Below are 21,372 nucleotides of genomic sequence, written 5' to 3' on the forward strand. Positions count from 1 at the left end.
TTCTTTTTTAAATTTCAAACCAAGAAGAATCATTGAGAATTTTTTGCCTTTGTTTATAAAAGTGAAAATGCAACTTAAGCTTATTTTTAAAAAAATGTTAAAACCTCACTTTAATTTGATAAATCATTTTTATGCTTGATTTCATTGGCAGGATAAATGTTGAATACCTACATTTTTGTTCAGTGTTGATTACAAAATATGCTGTAAATATTAATTAAAACAGATACTAAAATTATTTAACTTTCTGTTTATGCCAAGTTTATACTAAGTTCATGGGCAAATGTTCGATCTGCCCCCACAATATCTCATAAAAAATATTTCAATTTGCACTAACAGTAAAGCCTTGATATAGTAATTTTCAGAACCAAAACAATGATTGCTACAGAAATTATATCGAAAACAAGTCTTCATGTGTGAATTCTATAATGGCTGAAATTTCGGTTCAATATAACATACAAACAAAAGCTGGCAATCAAAACGTACAATAGCCCCACTGATACAAAATTAGATTTGCTATAAATGATACAACTTGATTCTTTTACATACCTCAAATTAAAACAATTTTGCATTGCACAAGAAAAATCTATTAACTTTATTTCATAAGAATGAAATGCAACTATCAGAAAGAAAATCTGAGCCTTTCTGTATCAATCAAGTTTGTCTGAGCAACAAAAAAAGCAAATATAAAGTAAAATAAATAGAATTATTCTATCTGTTTTATTTTATATTTCAGCTATATTTTGTTATTTAATCGTTTGCTAAATTTAACTTATGTTTAATCCTAATGTAAATTTCTTGCAATGTATTTGAAACAAAATAATTTTCATGTTTTTGTATTTCAAACACTGATGAAAAAAAAAAAATTTTTTTAATTATTAGTGTTGTACGGGCAATCCAAATTTTCGAGCCGGAGACGGATACAACTTTTCACATCAGTTTCATAAAAACAAAGTAAACATCTTTTTAGAAATAATATAGTTCATTTTTTACTTTCTTCTATATCTAATATATAGAAGAAAGTACTGGAGTCGTGCAAATTTTCGAATTTCGAATTTTGACGGATTCGAACGTTTTGAGGTGTGCTGAGTCCATTTCGACTATTTTTGGAAAATGTCTGTCTGTCTGTGTGTGTGTATGTGTGTCACGTCTGTGTGTGACCAGTTTTTTGTGACCGCTCTACAGCAAAAACTACCGCATGAAATTGAACGAAATTTGGTACACATATGTGCCCCTATGTGAACTTGTGCCCATTGATTTTTGGCGCGAATTCCTCCAAGGGGGGTGGAGCAATGAGACGTTTTTTGAGTTACGCGTGCTTGCTATTCCTCAGGAAGTAACTGGCGGAATCAAATAAAATTTGGTCCATATGTTGCCCCTAACAGGAGCAGGTGCTGATTCAATTTTGGTGTCAATAGCTCAAACGGGGGTTGAGTTATAGAACGTTTTTTGTCGTCAATTGTGACTGCTGAATCTCAAGAAATAACGAACGGAATGAAAGAAAAATTTATCGGCAAGTAGCCCTTAGTGGGTATAAGAGCTGATTTTATTTTGGTGTCAACAGCTAAAAAGGGGGGTAGCGCAATCGCCCGTTCTTTTTTTCCATTGTGAGTGCCCTATCTCAAGAAGTAATGCTACGTTCTGGTTAAAATTTGGGATATATGTGAATCCATATGTAAACAGGCTTTGGTTCAATTTTGGCGCCAATCGCGCCAAGAGGTGCTGATTTATTTTTATTATCATTATTTTTTTTTGTGAATAAAAATAGTTTTATTAATGCAACAATAAGAAAGATAAATCGTAATAGATTGTCGTCTGCGTATTTCTCGTGATTTTAATTGTATGGAAATAATCGGAAATATTATCTCAATGATTTAAAATTTTTAACTGTTGCCATCTTATGTTTGTTAACAAATAAAATATTTGTAATTAATTCAAGCAAGGCTTTTAAAATAACTTTCAATTTTCGCTCTTTGCTTTGCTTTTGCAATTATTCAGACATTGGGATGGTCGTCAAGTTTTTGCATGTGCAATTATGTTTTTGTTAGGAATATTGCTTTCTTGTCAAGCATGGGGAGGGATCAGAAAAAGGAAAAATATAGAAGAAAGTTTCGTGATGGCCACAACATACTAGTTTAAATATTGCAGCATGTCCGCCATTTAATACTATTCAGAAGTCTTCACTATAATCACTTATAGTGTACATAGTATAAAACGAAGTCTCCAAAAAACGTCTGTTTGTGTGAACATGCAAAACTCGAGTACTACCTGGTCCATTTAGCTGAAATTTTCAGCAATATCTTTCAGCACCGGAAAGGTTTGCAGACCAGTTCGATAAAAATTCGATGAGTAGTCTTTTTTATTCCAATTTAGACCTAATTTTCACAAATTCTTGAATGCGGGGGTGAGAAATTACTTGCATGTATTATCATTACATATCATTGAAAAGAATAGAATTTTTCGCATTCTACGCAATTTGTTTTGATGCTCTAATTTAATTACGATGGAGTTATTTGAGGTTTTAGCTCGAATTTTTTTATACTTAGCTGAAATTTAGGCACTACTTTCTTCATTAAAAACATCAATAAAAAATGAAGGAATTGTCCCACAGTTTTCTTCTTGACACCATTGAACAGAGCAACATTTTTTACTCCAGATCTATCTCGACCTTTGGTCGAAAAACTAAGCTTCTATCTTCAAAGGGAAAAAAGTTACAAGCCTTTTTAAATCAAGTTCAAAAAATCTCATCTGCATTCAAGATGGTAACCATTTTATTTTCGCGTTTTCATGGTTACGCTTTTTGAATCCATTGTTTCTTTCCATCTTTCTCACTTTAAGTTCTTAAACTTATTTTATTTTGTGTTCCATACTTATGCTTTTTAAATTCATCTTTCTCATTTTAATTTGGAAGGGAAACTTTGCATGTTTTTTTTCTTCTTTTGTTTAAGCCTCATTGTTGAATATATGTTACTTGACATAACTTTTATTTTAAAGGTAGAGCGGGCAATATAGCTAGTCTTTATTAAAGAAATCAAATTAAAATAGAAAATCAAGTAGAACTTTTTGCTTAAAGATAAATTTCTACCAGTTATATTTCAGTTTAAAGAGATATAAAAGTAGGTGTAAATCATATCCAGTACCTAATTGATGAAACAGTAAAGAAAATTAAAAGCAACTCTAAATAAACACATTTTATAGCTTTAAAATATATCACAGAGGAAAAAAAATATATAATGTGTGTGAGTGTTTGTTTTACAAAGTCTTCAAGTTCTTTTTTCTTCTATTGTGTTTTCTTTGTTGAGCAACAGATTTAATTTTTCTGAAAGAGATCAATTCAATTTTTAGAATAAAAAACATTAAAAATTGCTACAAATAAAACTTGAACAGAAACACTTTTGATATTGCAAATAATACCCATACATTCCATAAAAAATTAGAACCAGATTTTATGAAAATTGAATATAATATTACAAGAAATTGCGATATTTATATATTTTGTAATTCTAAGAAACACTTTTAAACCATTTTTGTCAGTTTTCTCCCTTTTTTCTTCATTTTCTGTATTAAATATAAATGAAGTATTGGACTCAACGTTCAAAATAGATTCAAACAAAATTTGGTAAACCCTCTCCCCACACATTCCACCCTCATTTGAGTTGATGTTTAGTGTTTGGTGCAAATTGATTCAAAGCAAGCATCAAAATGCAGTCAGAAAAAATGTTGTTTTTTCCTTTAGTTCTGTTCTCTCAGATTCAGCATTTTACGTGTGAGTTAAAGAAGTTAGCAGGTATACAAAGAATGTAAGTGAATGATTCTTCGTTTTCTGTTTTGAGGATAACCAATGATAAATCTAAATTACATCTTTCTTTACTAACAAAAAGGCTACAACAAAATGACTGAGCAAAATTTTAACAAATTATCAAGGAATGGTTTAATATTTTCCCCCAGCAACAAATATATACAGTCGGACCTCCATATATCGAAGTAGCAAATTGCCGGGAAAAAATTCGATATATAGAAATTTCGATATATAGAAACAATCTTATTTTATCATACAAATCTCCTAACACATTAAAATTAAAGTTAATTTTCGTGCATGAAACCCAATTTCTAATTTATACGATCATCGGATTAAACGAAAATTAATAACTGAAAAATTAACAGAAATTTCATTTTTGTGCCTTCATACATCTTCATTCTTCGGAAGTTCAACTTGATTCGCAACGTGAGGGGATTTTCGTTGGACAATGTAATCAAGAGAAAAGTAAAAAATCAATCTACTTAACTTGAAAGATTTTTACTGAAGCTAAAAAGACTATTACTGATAATCAACAGACAAAAAGGAAAACTTGAAACTGATTTTACAGTGTTACTGGTTACAACTAAGATTTGAAATAAACTTGAGAGAATTAAAAAACTCCAGAACGGAACAACGACCTATCTACACACCCCTCAATCCCAGATTTCTTATGAGTTTCTTAGCAACCTTTAGTAAACATAATATTCTCCCCCAACCTTCATTTTTCATGAGACAATCTGAAGTGGAAAAGAAATCTACGAATGTCTCGAAAAAAATTTCGATGTATAGAGATTTTTTCGATATATAGAAACAATTTTTCTATGTAATGAACATAGAAAATTGCTGGGATTTCGATATATAGAAAATTTCGATATGTGGAAGTTCGATATATGGAGGCTCGACTGTATATATAAATATAGCAGTATAGCAGGGCAAATAGAAAATGATGTCTGAAGCGGCATAAAATATGAAATGAACGATGTAAAATCGGGGTTCTACACTATATACGTTTTGTCCTCTACTTCGCGGTAAAAATCACTATTTTTACAATTTTCCATTGCAACAGCCTGCTGAAAATAATATATAAATGAAAGGTAAAGTAGAGCTGGGCGGCGAAGGAATTTTAACATCATGATGCATCGCCAACCTTGCATCACTACATTTTTATTTATTTATTTTTTTTTAATTTTTACTTGCTTGTTTAAATTTCATTAGATTTAAAATATAGTACCTGGACGACCGAGCCTCGCTCGGCTTTAAAAGAATTATTTTTTGTCAAATTGTGTTTTTTTAAGGTTCAATACTTTTCCAAATATACTTGAAAAGCTTCACGTTAGCGAAATATTATGCACTCGACCTTCTTATAACACTAAAGTACCAAACAAAGAAGATTCTGAATGTAATTAAATTAACATTTTGCTTTAAACTATCTGTTACGTTTGTTTCCACTATACACTTTTCTTGTCAGTAATTGAAATATTTTGACCTTAGTTTTGCTATGGTGAAATCGGTTTTCAACCGAATACTTCCTTTCATACTATGATGCGTTTCACAATTTTATCCCAATCGAGATTTTCTTTTTTAATAAGTACTTTTAGTTTTTACGCCAGAAAATGCTACGTACATCATGATATCCATCAAAACTGATGATCCACAAACCATTCCAACAAATGATAACAAATGTCTTAACAAAACATAAACATTCTCAAGACATACACTTCTTCAAAATAAAATTTAGATGCGTGATTTAAAAAACATGTTAAACTATCTGAAGTGTAAAAAGAAAATAAATAAATAAAATAAAATAGGATGGTCAAGCAATAATTTCACTTAAAAAAGAAAAAAAGCCTTACATCGACTTACATAATGCTTTTGAATTTGTTTTCAGCCAAGCCTGGCAACCCTAAGCAAGTATAAAATTTTAAAGCAAGAAGAGACAAATTTTCATTGTTATGGTTGCAAATCGTCTGCCTGATGCGTCAACTCACAGTTTACTTCAAGGCTTAACTCAATTTGACTTTATATTAAAAAACTGTTTTTTGTAAAAAATCGCGTTTTACAGAAAAAAAAACTGATGTAGATGAACTTAGAATGCAAAACTACAATTAAATCCAAAATTTCATCCAAATCGTTAGAGCCGTTTCCGAGATAAGAAATATATATATACCCCAGGGGTCTGGCCAGAGGATATTTGGGTCCGTTAACGGACCCTTCACAAAAATCCGATCAACCAAAACGGACCTTTCACAAAATCCCGATCAAACAAAATAGACCCTTCACAAAATTCTGATAAACAAGATCGGATCTTTCACAAATTATTTATTGAAAAAGCAAAATAATGAATATTTCTGTGTATAAACAGATAATTTTTGGAGCCTTTTTTGAAGTCAAATGGCACTCTTGTGATGCTCCTGCAAGTGATAAGTAATTGCTACTGCCAAATAAATATAATGGTTGTTTGTTTTATCACAGCTAATTAGCAGCAGTGTTGTAAACTTTTCGGAAAAGGCATTGGTAAGCACTTTTTTTTCACCCCCCCCCCCCCCCGCTCATGATTTAATAAAGAATAATAATATATATCTGCGAAATGAACTTAGAACTGCAAAGGGATAGATAGTAAGGGTGGGGAAAAAATATGATCTCTTCAGATAGGGTTACCAACTTCAAAATTATCACCACTTAGCATCTGGCGTTGAACCTTTATAATGACTTGATTAGAAAATATTCGTATCATTTTACCAGCTTGTCAATATTTGCATTTTTGCGGGTGCAGGGTGCAGTGCGATGTTTAATTGTTATTTTGGGAGAAAATTATGTGGGTTTTGATTTTTCGATGCTAACAAGGATGATTAACTTTAAATAAACTCTTTTAATTACCGTTTTTTTTTCTTTAGATGCCTACATTTTGAAAAATGCAATCTTTTAACATCCGATATGAGAATCATATTTGGTTCTTTTTCAAGCTAACTTCGCTTTATTAGAAAGCAAATAAATGAAAAGTCTCTTTATTTCTGTTGGAACTCTCATATCACGTTTTTAAAGCAAAATACCATTTTCTGTTATGAGTCAAAAATTCAAATGCTGAATAGATGGTTTACTTTATTTTATTTATTTATTTATTTATTTATTTTGCGTCAACTGTGTCCACAAACATTAATGAAATGTTTATCATAGAACTCTAAAATGCAATTTTAAAATAATTTTATCAAAAATATTTCTTTTACAAGCCATTTTTATACTTTTGATACCTTCACTTTGAGAATTGCGATCTCTTTGCATCCGCTATGGGAATCCGATTTTTCGAATTTTTGACGTTTATTACGCTTTGCTAAGAGGTAAACAATTAAAATATCTTTTTATTTTTGTTAAAATCACGGAATTTAAAAGCTTTAAATGAAATTATGTGCTTTTTAAGAGTGTCTTGGGTCAAAAAGTTAAATGCTGAACCCTATTCTGAATTTTATTTTATTTATTTTTTTGTCACAGTTATTTTAAATACTGTACAGAAATATTTCTAGTATAATTTAAAATAATGTAGAATCAGGGGTCTGGCCAGAGGATATTTGGGTCCGTTAACGGACCCTTCATAAAAATCCAATCAACCAAAACGGACCTTTCACAAAATCCCGATCAAACAAAACGAACCTTTCACAAAATTCTGATAAACAAGATCGGATCTTTCACAAATTGCTTATTGAAAGAGCAAATCTGAAAGCAAAATAACGCATATTTCTATATATAAACCGCATATTTCTATATATAAACCGATAATTTTTGGAACCTTTTTTAAAATCAAATTAGAGGGATCTGCTTATACAAAATCAGCTAATTTTGAAAAAAAAAAAAAAAAAAAAATCGGCACTCTTGCGATGCTCCTGCTAGCGATAAATAATTGCTACTGCCAAATAAATATAATGGTTCAAAAAATCAGTAATTTAACGTCAGAAAGCACAAATATTTGTAAAATATTGCAGACACGTGTTTCGGTGTTACAAGGAACACCTTTTTCAATGCAAAGAAATGTGAGCTTCTGGATGAAAAGTCATCCGAGAAAAGCAACACGGTGGAACAAGAGATAGTATAAATATCAAAAACTAGAAATTAAACAAAAACAAAAAAGATAAAATGACACCTGGAGGCAAAATTTATTATATAATTCCATCAGGAAAAAAACCGTTAAGTAATAAATTTTCCAAGAAAACCCATAAACAATGCAAAAAGTCGAAAAATGAAACCACTCTGAATAAATTAGCAATAAATTTGCCAGCGGGAAAAACTATGTGTGAAAGCAATGTATCAAATGGAGAATTTATTCAGAGTGGTTTCATTTTTGGACTTTTTGCATTGTTTATGGGTTTTCTTGGAAAATTTATTACTTAACGGTTTTTTTCCTGATGGAATTATATAATAAATTTTGCCTCCAGGTGTCATTTTATCTTTTTTGTTTTTGTTTAATTTCTAGTTTTTGATATTTATACTATCTCTTGTTCCACCGTGTTGCTTTTCTCGGATGACTTTTCATCCAGAAGCTCACATTTCTTTGCATTGAAAAAGGTGTTCCTTGTAACACCGAAACACGTGTCTGCAATATTTTACAAATATTTGTGCTTTCTGACGTTAAATTACTGATTTTTTGAATTTTCAGCACAAAGGTATTTATTCGTTAAATATAATGGTTGTTTGTTTTATCACAGCTAATTAGCAGCGGTGTTGTTGTAAACTTTTCTGAAAAGGCATTGGTAAGCACTTTTCTCCCCACTCATGATTTAATAAACAATAATAATATATATCTGCGAAATGAACTTAGAACTGCAAAGGGATAGGGAAAAGGGGGATATGGTTGGGGAAAAAATATGATAGCTTCAGATAGGGTTACTAACTTCAAAATTATCTTCACTTAGCGTCTGGCATTGAACCTTTATAATGACTTGATTAGAAAATATTCTCATCATTTTACCAGTTTGTCAATATTTGCGTTTTTACGGATGCGGTGCTATGTTTAATTGTTATTTTGGGAGAAAACTATATGGGTTTTGATTTTTCGATGCTAACAAGGATGATTAACTTTAAATAAACTCTTTTAATTACCGTTTTTTTTCTTTAGATGTCTACATTTTGAAAAATGCTATCTTTTAACATCCAATATGAGAATCATATTTTGTTCTTTTTTCAATCTAACTTCGCTTTATTAGGATGCAAATAAATGAAAAGTCTCTTTATTTCTGTTAGAACTCTCTTTTCAAGTTTTTAAAGCAAAATTCCATTTTCTGTTATGAGTCAAAAATTAAAATGCTGAATAGATGGTTTATTTTATTTTATTTTATTTATTTATTTATTTTATTTATTTTTTTTTGCGTCAACTGTGTACACAGATATTAATGAAATGTTTATCAGAGGACTCTAAAATGCAATTTTGAAATAATTTTATCAAAAATATTTCTTTTACAAGCCGTTTTTATACTTTTGATGGCTTCACTTTGAGAATTGCGATCTCTTTGCATCAGCTATGGGAATCTGATTTTTCGAATTTTTGATGATTATTATGCTTTGTTAAGAGGTAAACAATTAAAATATCTTTTTATTTTCGTTAAAATCATGGAATTTATAAGTTTTAAACGAAATTCTGTGCTTTTTAAGAATGTCTTGGGTCAAAAAGCTAAATGCTGAACCCTATTCTGAATTTTATTTATTTATTTATTTATTTTTTTGTTACAGTTATTTTATATACTGCACAGAAATATTTCTAGTATAATTTAACATAATGTAGAATGGTAGATAAATATTGATATTGAGAGAGCGATGCACCACCCCCGCCAAATATCAGAAAAATGCCCCAGAATGATTTTCTCGACATAGAAGAGGAAAACACTCAACTTTAAGTTTAATTGATGCAGTTTGTGCCATCTCTAAATTCTAAAATTTCGTTTAAATAAAAAAAAAATTTTTTTTTTTTTTGCGAAATTATTTGATTTTTCACAAAATTAATTCATTTTTCACAAAATTATTTGATTTTTCACAAAAAACGGACCCTGTGAAAAATCCTGGACAGACCCCTGAGAATGGTAGATAAATATTGATACTTGAGAGAGCGATACCCCCCCCCCCCCCGCCAAATATGAGATAAACACTTCAGAATGATTTTTTCGACATAGAAGAGTAAAACACTCAACTTTAAGTTTAATTGATGCAGTTTGTGCCATCTCTAAATTCTAAAATTTTGTTTTAACAATTTTTTTTTTTTTGCGAAATTATTTGATTTTTCAAAATTAATTCATTTTTCACAAAATTATTTGATTTTTCACAAAAAACGGACCCTGTGAAAAATTCTGGACAGACCCCTGTACCCACAAGAATTGCTCGTTTAAAGATATAAGATATTTACAAAAAATCTAGCATCAGCAAAAAAATGATTCAAAATAAAAAAAAAACTGAAAGTGCAATATAGCAAAAAAATATTACAGGTATGTGTTTTGAGATTACAATGAAAGCCTTTCTACACTTATGATACTTCTCAAAGCATTTGTTTGAAAAATTTACTATGACTTACTAACTGTTAACACTTTCTTATGCCAGATTGGCTAGACATACTGCTAATTTAACATTGGTATGAAAAAAAGGGAGATTAAAAAAGCAATGATTGTGGGTCAGTGCAGAGTCGCCGAGAGCCAAGGCAAGCCCCTTGTCAGTTTGATCACCCTGTCTCCCATAAAACATATAATTACTTCTACTACTACGATTTCAAGTCAGGCCTCTAGTTTCTGACTAAGCTGACATGGCCTCTCGTGGGCCTTGGACTGGCGTCTGTACAAGTACATCAGTGCTATGCTTGGACTTGGATTCGTAGACCATTCCACATTGGTCTCGAGAAAAAATTCTAAACCAGTTTAATGATGTTGGGATGTATATGGATTTTTTGAGATGCATCGCCAAGCCCTAAGGTGAAACACATTAACTTTTACTTTATTTTAGGCCCAGTTTTTAAAAGATCAACCTTGAACTGAGAGAAGTACAAAAGAGATGATATGTAAAGTAATATATACAAGGTCCGGCTATTAATTTTTAGGACTGACGTAACTGCAGGAGAACGAAAAGCTGGAAGATGGCGCTAATGATAGCATATTGAAGAGTGTTTTCTTGCGCATGAGCAGTGCAATTGGCGTCATTCTGAAGTAAGTGATTCTCGTACAAAGGCACATTAAAACGTAGCATCTCAATTCCTGTTGTCACCCTAATGCAAACTTTCAGCGTGCGTACAGACTGCGGCCGACTTGTGTGTGGATCATCATCGACGCTTTCGCGTCCGTCCCAAAAGTTTCCATTCAAAAGTTATTGAGTGGGATAACACTTACCAGCCAAAAATTCAACATTTTGTATGTTTCTGCAGCTGTCTTGCCCAATCTGAAGCAAAATTTAATGTTAATTCTTTGCTCCATTTTCACTTCGACCACAGAAATTTGAGAGCTATGTTTAATGTGCCTTTCCATGAGAACCACTTACTTTAGAATGACACGGATTGCACTGCACAGAAAACGCTCTTCAATATACAATCATTAGCCCCATCCTCCCGCTTTTCGTTCTCAGTTAGGTCAGTCCTGGAAATTAATAACTGGACCTTGTACGTACACATACAGAATGTTCATATTGTCAGCACCATGCTAAATGAACAAATGTGAAAAATTGTGAATTGTGTTTTTCAAATTCGATGGTTTGCTGTAGTACTCAAAAAGGGTTACCTGCAGAGGTGTGAAATTCATTAGACTCAAGGAGCGAAAAACAGGAAAGTTAAGTATTCCGTTTCAAAAATAGCCTATAGATTTTATCTAAACGCCTAATTATGTTTTTCCAGAATAGTCAAAGTATGATACATTATTTTCCTTCAAAATTTTCCATTTTACTTGAGTTTCTCCACTCTGGCAACTCACTGAGTCTTATCTGATAACACCCACCATTATGTACTGTTGTTTCTAAAACTGCAGAACTGTGAGTGGTGTGAAGAATTTTTTTGTTTGTTTTTGCACTAGGACCACCAAAATAACAAGTTTATAAGTGATTTTTTGTTGCACACTTATTTCAGGGAAGAGTGTTTGTTTTCACGTTTCTCCCTACGAACATCGATTTTGGTGAATTTTGTGAAATGGGTCAGCTGCTTGACCCCTCACCAGGCAAGAAAGCACAGGTTATGTGTATGTTAGACCAAAATACCTTTTTACAAAGAGAAATTGCAAAAAAACTTACCGTATTTTCGGGAATAAGCGCCGCGGCGCATACAAGAAAAAAGTAAAAAAAATTGCCGGTGCGGCGGATACAGTGTTTTTTTTTCCAAGTTTAAAAAAAATCGGAAAATGCTGCTAACAGATGGCACCACATCGTTTGCTTTCATTTCGCGAAAATCCCTCGCCCTTAGGCGACAAGTAAAGCAAAGAGGGGGAGGGAAGGTGAGTCAGCGATTGCGCGTGTTTCACTGAGGAAAGAAATGCTGATCCACGTGCGCGAGCAAGCCTTATCGCGTCGGAGCGAAGGGACAGGAAATCCTTCGGCCTTGGGCGACAAGTAAAGCAAAGAGGGGGAGGGAAGGTGAGTCAGCGATTGCGCATGTTTCACTGAGGAGAGAAATGCTGATCCACGTGAGCGAGCAAGCCTTGTCGCGGCGGAGCGAAGGGGTCAGGAAATCCTTCGACCTTCGCGACAAGTAAAGCAAAGAGGGGGAGGGAAGGTGAGTCAGCGATTGCACGTGTTTCGCTGAAGAGAGTTGATACACGTGGGCAAGCAAGACTTATCGCGTCGGAGCGAAGGGGTCAGGGAGAGGAGGCAGCAAAAGTACTAGTAAGAGAGAGGGATGAATGTCCAGTGTGTAAAGGGAATTCACCACCTCTCTCACGAAAATAGGTTGCTTGGTCAAGCAACCTAATGGGAAACTTGTCTCCTAGCTTTAATTTTATTATTCACTCACATCGTCGTGTTGCATCTTTTGCTGCCGTTCGTGCGTTCTTGGCTTATCTTTTTTTACGAATTTTTTTAGAGTTGCTTTTGAAATGGCTCCTTAGCAATTGAAAAGTTATACTGCAGCCTTTAAGTTTAAGGTTATAAAGGCAGAAGCAATTGGAAATCGTTTTGCTGCCAGAGTTTGGCACTGACGAGATGCGTTTGTCGTTGGAAATCGGATAAAATAACCATCGAAAGTGATGACCAATCGAGGGATGCCGAAGGCAAGAAGTGAAAAATGGGGATTTTTAAAAATATTTCTTTATCGTTAATTAAAAATACTAACGAGAAATAAAAAAATATTTTTTATTTACATTTAATCCAGCTTGCTTTACTACTGATTGTGCTTTTAAGTTGTTTAATGCAGGGTGAGCGCTTATGGAAGGTGCGGCGCTTACACCGGGTGCGGCGCATGCATTAAAAAACTTTTTTTCTTTGAGAATATATTACGATGCGGCGCTAACACCGGGTGCGGCGCTTATTCCCGAAAATACGGTAATACTTCCCAAAAAACTGTCAGCAGAATTAATGTTTGTCAAAGAAACCATACCAGTTGCAAAAATAACAGGGAAAATGTGGCAGAAATCAGAAAATGTCCCCAAGGATAGAAAGAAAACTTATTCGGATGGTCAAGGCCAACAGAACAGCAACTAATAAAGACCTTGCTAGCAGTTTTAATCATTGTGGTGTGGAGGTGGACCCATCATTGGTTGGCGACAACTTATCGCCAATGGGATGCCTGCTCCAAGGCCATGCACAGAGTCCAAAATCATCCCAGTTACGGCAAGTAGAAGGATTCAGTGGGCCAAAGATGTCAAAGAGATGTTCAAAAGAACACTGAATCTATTTCTTTGCCATAGCTAGGATGATTTTGGCCTTCTTGAGGGGTGTTCGTGCAGGCATCTCATTGGTGATGTGTCGTTGCCATTCCAATGATGGGTCCCCCTCCACACCATAATGCTTTAAACTGTTAGCAAGGTATTTACTAGCACTTCTGTTAGCCTTGACCATCCGAATAAGTTTTCCTTCCATCCTTGGAGACATTTTACGTTTTCTGCCACATTTTTCCAGCTTCTTTGGGCAACTGGTATGTTTTTTTTTTTTTTTTTTTTTTTTTGACAGAAACGTTGATTCTGCTGACAGTTTATTTTAGGAAATATGAAGTTTTTTCAAAATTTCTCCATGTGAAAAGGTATTTTTGTCTGGAATACTCATAATCAGTGCTTTCTTGAGTGGTGAGAGGTCAGGCAGCTTACTAATTTCAACTAATTCACTAAAATCAGTGTTCAAAGGGAAAAACGAACAATAAAACTGTTCCCTGAAACCAGTGTGCAACACAAAATCACATATAAACTTATTATTTTGGTGGTCCTAGTGCAAAAACACATGAAAAAATACCTCACACCCCTCACAGATCTGCAGGAACAGTTTTAGAAACAATAAAACATAATGGCGGGTGTTATCAGATAAGACTCAGTGTTGCCAGGGAAGAGAAATTCAAGTAAAACAAGAAAATTTGTGGGAAAATAATGTATAGTACGTTGACTATTCTGGAGAAACATAATTAGGCTTGTAGAAAGGACTTAGAGAGGTTTTTCTAAACCAGAATACTCGGCTTTCCTGTTTTTCGCTCCTTGAGTCTAATAAATTTTACACTTTAAGTTACTATCTATTAAATTAAAACATTGAAAATAACTAAAGGCATCAGGTGAGAGTAAAAAAATTTCTTTGGCCGTTTTGAAAAGTGCCAATTTTCACAATTTCATTAATTTAGCATGGTGCCAATGATATAATTCCTACATATATTTTCAATTTTGTATTCCATCATTGTTAAATGATGAGTTTGTATAGATAAGTTTGAAATAGAAAGATACTCACTTAAGCTTAACATCAGCTGCTTGCAAGGCTTTCTGGAAGGAAGAAACATACTCCTTTAAATCTTCAGAGTCAACATTGATTTTCTTAGGTATAGACATTCCTGCAGATAAAACCATTTTTTTAAATGCAGGAAATTCTCCACTTGAAACCAAAGTAATACTAGTACCATCCTTGCCTGCTCTGGCTGTTCGTCCTATTCTATGAACATAGGTTTTGATATTCTGTGGAGCATCATATGAAATTACGCAGTCAACATCTTCAATATCAATCCCTCTAGCAACCAAGTCAGAACAAACTAAAACATTTACTGTCCCACAGCTGAATTGTCCTAATACAATTTTCCGCTGTACTTGTCTATTAAAGGAGGAAATTTCTCTAACTTGTAGTATACCCATTTCTTCTAAAACTATATGCAACCTTTGAGCGCGTTCAACAGTATCTGTAAAACACAGGACTTTCTTATGCTTTTGCATTTTTATTAAATGACATAATACCATAGGCTTTATGGTGTCCTCACAAATGGCGTGAAAGGCCTCCAAGCTTCCAGGAATTGTGCATTTACCAATCCAGTTTCCTTCAACTTCAAGAGGTGTTGACAAAGCAGTAAACAACTTTGGGCGGTATAAAGAAAGACTATGGAGCTTCTCGGGATCATGAGAGAGAGTGGCCGAGTAAAGTAATTTTTGCAGAGGTTGTTTCGCACATGAAAAATCACAAGCAGTTGTTGGCATTGCTGATATTCTGTCATTCTCAAGATTAAAACAGATGCATGACTTCTGACAATCTGTGTACACTGCATCTTCTATTTGTTTCAACCAACCCTGCTGTATTTCTTCCATCATTCGATCTGCTTCATCTATCACGAGGTACCGTAGAGACTGAAGAGTAAAACCTTTCGTCCTGTTGATGTGGTCAAGTATTCTACCAGGTGTGGTGACAATTACATCTACTAAACTTTGACTTTTGTGTGATCGCATATCGATCAGAGCATTTTGTTCTGCTATAAATGACTTTTGGCCAGTGAGTAAAACGACCTTTAAGTCCGTTCCTTGAATAAACAATTCAAAAACCTTATAAACTTGTTTTGCTAGCTCACTTACAGGCAAAACTACAAGTGCTCTTACAGCACAAACCAGTCTGTTTTTAAGAGATTGAACAATAGGTAAAACAAAAGCAAGAGTTTTACCACTACCAGTAGGAGCAGACACACACAAATCAGAAGGAGGAATTGATATTTGTCTTGCCTTGTTTTGTAAAAGCCATGGAATAACAGAAAGTTGAACAGGGAACAAAAATTTTATGTCTGCTTTTAGTAAGTTCTGCTTAGTATTATCATCTAAATAATTGAGTTCAGCAATTGGTATTTCTTTTCCTTTTAAATCCACTTCAATTACTGTTGGGTTACTTAGCCATTTTGGGAGAACGGCTTTAATATTTTCATCAGCTTTTTGCTTTATCTGACCTATAGGGAGAAAATTCATGCTTGTATTATTTACGTCTTTGCTTTCAATTGATTCCTGAATTGGCTCTTCCAGTTCTTTTCTTTTAGATTCCTTCTTTTTGTGTTTTTTCTTAATAAGAGAGGATTCTGGTTTACTATCAGATGAATTGTTCTTTTCTTTTCCATCTTCTTTTTCTGTAGTTTCCTTATAATTTGTATGGACTGCATCATGTACTGCAGCTTCATCAGAATTTTTTTCTTTCTTTTTCTTTTTTGGTGAGGAAAAAAGTGTCTTTTCATGGTCCAAATTTTGTTTGGTATGAATTTGTTTTTTATTTATTTTCTCATTGCTCTTTTTGGGTTCACTATATGAACTATCCTCATTGAAGTCTTTTTTCCTTTTTTTTCTAATATGAGATGAACCAGACTCGTCGCTTACCTTGTCAACCGAATTTTCAGGAAAACTTTGACAGCTCAAAGAATTTCTTTTGCTTGTTTTAGCTTTACTATCGAGTTCCACTGCATCATCATTATTATTATTAGAATTATAATTTAAGAGCTCTGAGTTATGCACTATTTTCCTTTTACGGGATGAAGATTTTTCGTTTTTCTCTGAGGAATCATTTTCTTTTTCTGTGCTGTAGTTGGATATTGGAGCATCTTCATCATCACTTCCCAGATATCTAGTTGGGGAGAAAAAAAATAAAAATGAACAATCCTCATATCTATAATAGCCAATGATTGAGTAACACTGCTGACGTCATCAACAATCAAACTCGTGCTACAGCATAATTTAATAATATGTTTTGGTAAGGTTTAACATGCAGGGAAAGGCTTTATTGTGACAAGGATGAACTCGATCCAGTAACTTAACTGTTTTACCGGCAAGACTGTGTCATTTCAGGCGAATGAGGAAACGAAAAAGTGGTCAACAATAAACGCCATCTACTGGAGCTTAGAGTTAATACACTGGAGTTAGGGTTAAAATTTCGACTATCAAAATATCACCAAACAGGCAATTGCTTCGTTCAAATGTAGAAGCAATTTTCACCCATCATATCTTGATGGGCGGTTTTCCAATCCTCATATAAATAGCCGATGACTGAGTAACCTGCATGCTTTAATAATGAAACTCGTGCCACGGCATAATAATCTGATATGTTTTGGTAATGTTTATCATGCAGGGAAGGGCTTTATTGTGACAAGGCTGAACTCGATCTGGTAACTTAACTGTTTTACTGGTAAGACAGTCATTTCAGGGGAATGAAGAAACGAAAAAGTGGTTGAAAATTAACGCTATCCACTGGAGTTTAAAGTTAATCCACTGGAATTAGGGTTATAATTTTAATTGTCAAAATATCACTAAACAGGCAATTGCTTCGTTCAAATGTAGAAGGGTAGAAGCAATTTTCTCCAGTGATACCTTGATGGGCGACTTTCTAGTTTCTAAGAACAGTGATGAAAGAAATACAGTAGAGAACCAATTATCCGGGAAGTTCGGGACCATCGCTGTCCCGGATATCTGAATTTCCCGGTTTTCTGGATCTCTAAAAACGCTACTGGCCGATTGTTTGTAAAACGTAAATTACTATAACAAATAGTTATGCATATTAACATGAGAAGAAAACAGTTCAGAAATGCTTATAAATATCGAAATATTAAAAACTAATGGTGAGAGAATAATTTAAACACCAAATAACTTACGTTGTTTATAATACCTGAGACCCTCACATTCTGTTTGAAAAGAAAAGAAAAAAAAAATCCACTGCTTTTCGATGTTTTAAAATGAAGGGAAGGGCAAAAAGTAAGTTTTCGAACCTAAATGTGCGAGTTTTCTACTACGTATGGTGTATAAATTAAGTCGCTTTCATGATCGTGTTTTTTTCTTTTTAAAATTTTCTGTCAAGGTTTTGTGTTTGCGATTACAGTAGTTATTGATAACTAATGCTTTTGCATTTCGTTAATATCAACATAAATTTGATTTATGAGTTCTTGCAGCATTAGTATTAGTCTCGCGTTTAATAGATTTCTAGAACTCACGATCAACTAACTATCCGGAAAATTCGCGAATCTGGTTTTCGGCGTTTCCCGCACTTTCGCGACGTCACTTACGCTAAACGTCTTTAATTACCGGCCATTCAATAAAATACTGCATTTTAGAATGAGACAATATTCATTTCCTTAGCTTTCAGTTAAAATAAAAGACGAAAATTTCAGACATACGAATGTACTTTATTACCAAGAAAATGTTTCGGAAATATTGCTCCGCTTAAAGGAAAACCATTTGATTTTTTCAAAAATTTCCAAAAATGCTTAATTTAAAAAAAATGGCGGGAAAATCGGGAAAAAGTTGCCAATTTTCTGGTTTACCGGTTTTTTGGTTCCCGGATAAAAGGTTCTGCACTGTAGAAGAAAATGTATTACTTATTCTTTAAAGCCTAACTGCAGTATGTGAATGATTTAATTACTTGGATACCTTGCCATGACACAAAAGTATTATTTCAATAAGAAAATCAAGTAAAAATTTTTCTTTAGATTTAAGAATTCATAATTATGCTCTTAATACCCTCATATGCATAATCAATAGAACTGGGCAATATCAAAATTTAAATACTGCAATATATCGCTCTCCAAATATTGATGTTTTGATATATCGATAGATTCTTGGAGGGGGAGGGGGTATGTCACTAACTGTATTAACCGACGTTGCACAGCCTACCTCGAAAATAAAAATTTCCTCTAGTGACACATGTTTAACAATTATAACATGTTTAACAATTTAGAAAGCACAATTTTATGACTCAAAATTTAAATTTAGACATCATTGGATTTTTTCGTAATCATTCTGGATTTTCTGGCAAAGCCCCCCCAAGATGGTCCCATACACACCCCATTTTGATGAGAAAAAACTTATATGAATTCCTGAGCATCAAAGAACCACTGTGCCATGTTTGGAAAAAAGTCTGACAAAAACTCGATTTGTATAACGAAAACCCCTTCTGGGGTGTATTCGCACCTTCCCCCCCTTTCCTCATAGGTAGGGGAAAACCCCAATGACAATCCCTAATTATCAAAGAACTGCCGTGCCAAAAATTTGGCAAAGATCCGAAAACTGGATTTGTATATTATGGGGGGGGGGGCGCATGCTGCAATCCCATAGCTTTATTCTTCGATTCGCCACTGCGCCCAAGTATTGATACTATTCTAAAATGTTATTTTCCCCCATGTATTTTAATATTTAAACTATGCAGTGATATATTTTTTAATGTATTATTGATAATGTCACGACCCCATAGGAAATATTTGGGGTCGCGATCCAAAGTTTGGAAACCCCCACCTTGATGTCACTCAACCGAGTTCCGGGCTAGGTTAAAAGGAGGAAAGCACGCGGTTTGTCATGGTGGTTCCACTACTAGTTCTTTCCCTTCCCAATAGACATGTCTTTGCAAGAGAGCCCCATAAGGAACTGGTCCACAAGCACTTGATGCTGTGAACATGCAGATGTCGAATAATGGGCTAAAATGTTGAATGAGAGATGTTTTGCTCTTCCAACATCAAAAAAGAAGTTCAGTTAGCATCATATACTCTGAAATATTTTTTTCTTTTTTGAGGAGGCGCCCGGGCCCCCTCTTGGGCCGGACCCTGGGGATTTTGCCCCTGCTGCCCCCCCTCCTTTTCTCGGCGGCCCCTTCCATGACTGTTTGAGTATGTTTTGTAGCATTCGATTTTCTATATTTCTAGCAGGAAGTTTCAGTGGAGCACCGTTTAAAAATGCATTTATAGGAACCGTTACCCAAAAAAAAAAAAAATTGAATAGTTAAGCCTAAAATAATAAAAGAGGATAAAACGGAACAAAAAATCAAATTTAAACAGTTGTGTGTGCCTTTAAGATACAAACAGCAGATGTGCAGACTGCTACCACTGATGCCAGAAAAATTCCAAATAATGACTAGAGGTAGGTCTAGGGGAGGGGGAACGATAATTAAAGTCGCCGCATATTTGTGGTTCAATTCGGTGAATAGCTATAAAACGAAATTTCTCAGATATGTGTGCCAGCTGGAAGGTTCTTAGTTTCCAATCTGGACATGCTCAAACACTTAGGAATATAAGCTTTATTTCCTATGACGCACTGCAATTTTAGAAAAACTTCAAACAACAGTGCATTGCGATGACAATGACTCATTTGCGATGAAATGTTTTGAAAGGATCTTTATTTTTAATTCTTATTTAAGATTACGAAAACGCATTTTTTACAATTTGAAGCTTTAACTGATGAAGATAAACAGATCAGTCCTAGGTATAATATTCCAAACATTAAATTTTACCATTTTGGGATCTAATTAATAAACTTTGATACATCTCTTAAATAGATTTCTTGGGGTAAACCTATGTTCCATTAACAAAACAAACTATTATAACTTCGATTTAACGATATCATCAATTTAATGATACATTTCACTAGTTTGGAGTTGACTGCATTGAATGTCTATGCTTCTCGTCGATTTAACGATTATCCTTGATTTAACGATAATTTTTTCCAGTCCCTTGACAATCGTTAAATTGGGATTATACTGTACTTAGGTTCAAATAAACAACAAATCAGAGTTTGGGTTAAAATGTTATTCTGATTATAGTAAGCATTAAGATCATGAAATGAAAAAAATTTACTACCTTTGCATGAGAAACATGGCTTTTTTAAATGCTTTTACAACCTTTAACAGCCGATTATTGAACTTTTGTTTACATTTGATGAACACGTGGGAAAACAAAGGTGTTGAGAAGTTTCGAATAAAAAATTCGTGAGAGCTAATATTTGTATTTTAAAGAAACTTTTCGAACAAAACATAGTTCTGTACCATTTTTTGGGACAAAACAACAAATTAAAATGACATCAACATTCCTTTTATTGTGTTTTTAAATTTATTATCTTCGGTAAAAAGGACGTTGCTACTACTCCTCGAAAATAAGCAGCTATGATTGGCTAACGTAGTCTACTCCAGTAGAGACTACTTATTGGCAAAATAATCGCTCATTTTGGCGAAAAACTTCTAATTCTACAGGAAATAAATTACATGACGAATTATACAGTTGAGTAATCTTGTCGGTTGCCATTTTTTTCTTGCGTGCTGTGAAATACGTTCGGAATCAATGTTACAAAAGCTTTGAGGCTACTAGAGTTCTCATGGGTTTTCGAACTAATATTATAGAGTCCCTACGGAGATTTTTAGAGGGCGGAAATGGTTAAGAGGAATATGTATTGGAAAGGAGATCTCTT

The 21,372-nt window shown here is 33.7% G+C and overlaps 1 protein-coding gene across 1 annotated transcript; it reads right to left on the reverse strand.

The window, feature by feature from the left end:
- Positions 1-3,177: 3,177 nt before the first annotated feature.
- Positions 3,178-20,888, reverse strand: LOC129220284 (ATP-dependent RNA helicase DDX51-like). Its single transcript, XM_054854672.1, has 3 exons — positions 20,769-20,888; positions 14,657-16,780; positions 3,178-3,316 (listed from the first exon to the last, which is right to left on the reverse strand). The coding sequence occupies exons 1-3, from the start codon at positions 20,783-20,785 to the stop codon at positions 3,250-3,252; spliced, it is 2,208 nt and encodes a 735-aa protein (XP_054710647.1). The 5' UTR covers positions 20,786-20,888; the 3' UTR covers positions 3,178-3,249.
- Between the last annotated feature and the right edge of the window lie 484 nt (positions 20,889-21,372).

Source organism: Uloborus diversus, chromosome 4 (genome assembly GCF_026930045.1).
Source record: "Uloborus diversus isolate 005 chromosome 4, Udiv.v.3.1, whole genome shotgun sequence".
In the NCBI taxonomy this organism is placed as follows: Eukaryota; Metazoa; Arthropoda; class Arachnida; order Araneae; family Uloboridae; genus Uloborus; species Uloborus diversus.